Source organism: Myodes glareolus, chromosome 8 (assembly GCF_982192425.1).
Source record: "Myodes glareolus chromosome 8, mMyoGla1.1, whole genome shotgun sequence".
Lineage (NCBI taxonomy): Eukaryota > Metazoa > Chordata > Mammalia > Rodentia > Cricetidae > Myodes > Myodes glareolus.
The window spans coordinates 72,093,005-72,096,937 of record NC_142033.1 but is presented as its reverse complement, the minus strand read 5'-3'; the positions used below and the strand labels follow the sequence as shown (position 1 = coordinate 72,096,937).

Below are 3,933 nucleotides of genomic sequence, written 5' to 3'. Positions count from 1 at the left end.
TCTCAGCGGGTTTTCTGAAGAGTGTATGTAGTGTGCTTGGGTGGGAAGGAGCAGATGGCTCTCTTGGACCCTCCAGCGTGGCTACTGGTCATGGTTAGCTTAGATCCTGGAATGAAACAGTAGAAGGGGACTCCACCCCACCACAGTGCTCACTTGGGCCAATCCCACAAAATGCAACTCTAACTAGAGCCTTGCTTTCCGAAGGAAGGCCAGCTCCTCTCCTCGACACCGTGACGACGCGCAGGGTACTACAGTGACAAACTAGTGTGCTGTGGCCCTTTCCTGACTGCAGGCTTGCCCGCACCCTTCGTGAGGCGCTAAAGCTCCAGTCAGGACACCCCCTTAGCTTGGGTGTGCGGTTCCAGGCCGGCTCTGGAATGGCTCCCACGCTAGTCTCTCACGTGCGTGGGTCCCGGAGAGCGGGAAATCAAATTCGGCGGCGGCCAGCATCTGATCACCGCAGGTGCTGGCCGAGCACGGAGCGTGCGGCCAGAATGGGGAGGTCGCGGTAGGCGCCCCCCAGCCCGGCTCCTGTGTCCTCCGCTGCGCTCCAGCGCTAATAAGCTTCGCGCAGAGTGGGAGCAGCCTGCGCCAGGCGCGCGCGACCGCGGTGTTTCCATGACGACGACGTCGGGGACCCGGGTGGGGTTGGCTTGGGCGCATGCGCGCGTGCGGGTCGCGGTGCGTCCTCCGTCCTCCTTTCCGAGTCGCCCGCGCTGCTGGTCGCGGTTCCGTGAACCGCGGTAAGAGCGAGGTGGGGACCGCGAGGTCCGGGGAAGGGTGGGACCGGGCTAAGCGTACCCGAGTTCGCAGGACGCTTGAGTGGGGCTGGGCTGTGGGTGCCGAGCCGGGGGTGGGCGGGGCCGGTGTCATCGCCGGTGGACCCGATCGGGTGCAGTCTGGTGCGCAGCGTCATTGACCGCGCTGCTCGCTGCAGGGCGGCCCCGGGCTCCCTCCTCGGCCATGGCCCCGGCGCCCAGGTTCTTGCTGTCGCCGCCGACTTTGCTGCTGCTGCTGTTGCTGCTGAGCCTGGCACTGCTAGGCGCCCGCGCCGAGTCCGCCGCCGGGAGCGCTGTCCCCGCGCAGAGTAGGTGCCGGAGGAGGGGGCGTGCGGGAGGGGGAGGCGTCTTTGTTTCCTGCGCGGGTCACTTCTTGGGTGGGAACCTGAGGGCCGGCGACAGGGATTGGGACTCAGCTGGTTGCTCGAGTGGGACCTGGCAGGGCTCGGTGTATCCACCCTTAACGTGATGCTGATCCCGGTCCCTGCAGGCCGTCCGTGTGTGGACTGCCACGCGTTTGAATTCATGCAGCGCGCCCTTCAGGACCTACGGAAAACGGCCTACAGCCTGGACGCGCGGGTGAGTACACAAGGCCAGGGAGGGCTGGCTATTGTTATATTAATAATATATATTATTATATTGTTATAGCATCCCAAGACCTAGCCACTCTAGGGATCTGGGAGCAGAGCTCACCTGGAAACGCTCCCACGCCCAGCTCACTGCCTAACCTCCGCCGAGGCCTCAGGGTACTCTGTCCCGTGCCTTGTGGTAGATAGTGTGTGTATTCCACGGCTGTGTACTAAACTCGGATCTCCCGTGAGAAAGGAGCCCAGAGTAGGAAGAAGAAACTGAGGCTGGGCATAGAAGCTATGGCGTGTGAGGAATGGAAAGCTAAGTAGGGCCAGAGATCTGGGTGTGTCCTGGAGTCTTAGGTCCGCATGGGTTGGGTGAACTTGTAGCTTTCCAGCCCTGGGGAGTTGACTTCTGTAAAGAGAATTCCTGGAAGTAGGAGGAAGGAAAGGCCCTTTCTGGGCTCAGCCCTGTCGGGATAGTCAGGGGCACAGTCCCAACGCTGGGGTCTCTCCCCACTCCTCTTGTGGATTATGAAGAGGGGGTGCATGATGGAGGAGCTTTGGGTGATGGGTGTGAGTTGAAGACTGGAATGGGGACGGGTGTAAGGAGGGACCCCAGCAACGGCATCTGCTCTGGAGGGAATGGGGGTGATAAGGCACCTAAAGGGCAAGGTGAGGAGGCCGGAAGGCCCAGCAGGGTATGAGTGTGAAAGTGAAGATGCCAGGAAGGCCTGGGAAGGTGTCCATTAAGAACTCTGTCCTACTCTTTCTGGTTCCTTTGCAGACGGAGACCCTTCTGCTGCAGGCCGAGCGCCGGGCTCTGTGTGCCTGCTGGCCGGCTGGACGCTGAAGATCCCTGGCCAGTGATGTTCCCTGTCAATAAATGCCTGCTAGCATGCCTGTGTCCTGTGTCCCTGCTCTGGCAATCAGGACCACTTACGTTGCCCTGTTGTAACCCTCTCTGGGTCTTGGTTTCCCTGTCACAGGTGGTAGGGCACTGTTTGGCACTGTCCCCCAGCAGCACCTGTGCCAAGGGACACTTGGGTGTCCACCCAAACATTTGGCCCTACTGACATTGTCACTGCAGTGAATTAGACTTCTCAGACCCGTGCCAGCTAGCCCACCCTTGTTTGCAGACTGGGGGATCTTGATAATGGCCTCCCCTGCCCCCAGTTCCCAGGTTCTGTACTAGGGTGGGCATGGCTCTCTGGAAGCTGAGCTCTGGGTCCCTAACCCGGGGCTTCTGGAGAAGAGAGCAGCAGTGGGTAGCAGGCAATGGGTAAATGCCCTTTCCAGGAGGGGGAGCTGGGATGGGTCCATCTGCAGACTCGCACTTGGCCCCTGGGTACCAAGGACTTCTGGATGGGAGTTAGTGGTCCATCTTACATCTGCGCACCCGTGTACTAAATGCTTAGCAGGCAAAGCTCAGGCAAAGTGAGTATGGCTCTCTACTTTTATTGGAAACTTTGTGCAAAGTTTTTTTGTTTTTTTGTTTTGTTTGTTTTTGTTTTCTGAGAGTTTCTCTGTAGCTTTGGAGCCTGTCCTAGAACTCGCTCTGTAGACCTTGAACTCACAGAGATTGCCTGACTCTGCCTCCTGAGTACTGGGATTAAAGGCGGTGCCACTAAAGGTTCTTCTTGGACTGAGGTTGAGTGACTGTCTCACCCTAGGCACAGCCCTGGCTTATCTGGGCGTTGGTTCCTTGATTAGCACCCCACCTCACCATGGAGGGTGTTGGAGGAGAGCTGAGAGCACAGTCCAGGGGTGCTGCACCAACCAGGTCTCTTGTGTTCTCCCTGAGCAGAGAAGGTAGAAGTAGACTTCTGTCCCATTGGTTGCACTCACCTCTGGCCATTCCTAGTTGCAGGAGAGGCCAGAAGTGTAACCTTGTTCTAGGTACAGGTTGCCAGATTTAGCAAGCCAAATACAGAAACACTTTTTTTAGTACCCTTTATACAACATTTGTGGGATGTACTTACACTAAAACTATTGTTTACCCTAAATTCAAGATTAACTGTCCTGTATTTTATGGAGGCTATTAGCTCTTGATACAAATAGCCAAGAAAGGATGGTGTAGGGTCCTCTTTGGGGACGTTCCTATGGGACAAAGTAGGGATATCGGCCAGGAAAGTGGGATGGAGAGGTCTGGAGGTTGGTAGACATGATTCAGCCCGTCCTGTGGGAGCCTGGGGGCTGCAGGAAGCAAGGGAAGGGAAGAGTAGAAGCAGCTTGGCAGGTGAGTCTCCTTGGAGCATTGTGGTATCTTTAAAGTGTGTGTGTGTGTGTGTGTGTGTGTGTGTGTGTGTGTGCGCGCGCGCGCATGGACACACATGCATGTGCACAGAAGACAATTGGGGAGATAGCTGTCTCCTTCCACTGTGGGTTCCAGGGATTGAACTCAGTTTGGTAGGCTTGCCTTGCAGGCACTTTCAGCCACTGAGATCTCTCTCTGGCCTTCACACGGTTTTGAGCCAGCAGAATCTAGGTCTGTGTGAACAGGGTGCTTATGGTTGCTAGAACCTCTAGATGACTGTGGAAGCTAATTCGGGCCCTTGGGGAAATGGCCGCACCCACCATGGAGA

The 3,933-nt window shown here is 57.2% G+C and overlaps 1 protein-coding gene across 2 annotated transcripts; it reads left to right on the top strand.

Moving 5' to 3' along the window:
• The first annotated feature begins 652 nt into the window (after positions 1 to 652).
• Nicol1 (NELL2 interacting cell ontogeny regulator 1) lies at positions 653 to 2,247 on the top strand. 2 transcript variants are annotated; one of them, XM_048415254.2, is made up of 4 exons: positions 653 to 754; positions 938 to 1,087; positions 1,270 to 1,358; positions 2,136 to 2,247. In XM_048415254.2, the coding sequence occupies exons 2-4, from the start codon at positions 964 to 966 to the stop codon at positions 2,199 to 2,201; spliced, it is 279 nt and encodes a 92-aa protein (XP_048271211.1). In that variant the 5' UTR covers positions 653 to 754; positions 938 to 963; the 3' UTR covers positions 2,202 to 2,247. The 2 variants fall into 2 exon arrangements, with proteins under 2 accessions (XP_048271211.1, XP_048271210.1); XM_048415253.3 differs by having other exon boundaries at positions 659 to 743.
• Positions 2,248 to 3,933: the final 1,686 nt, after the last annotated feature.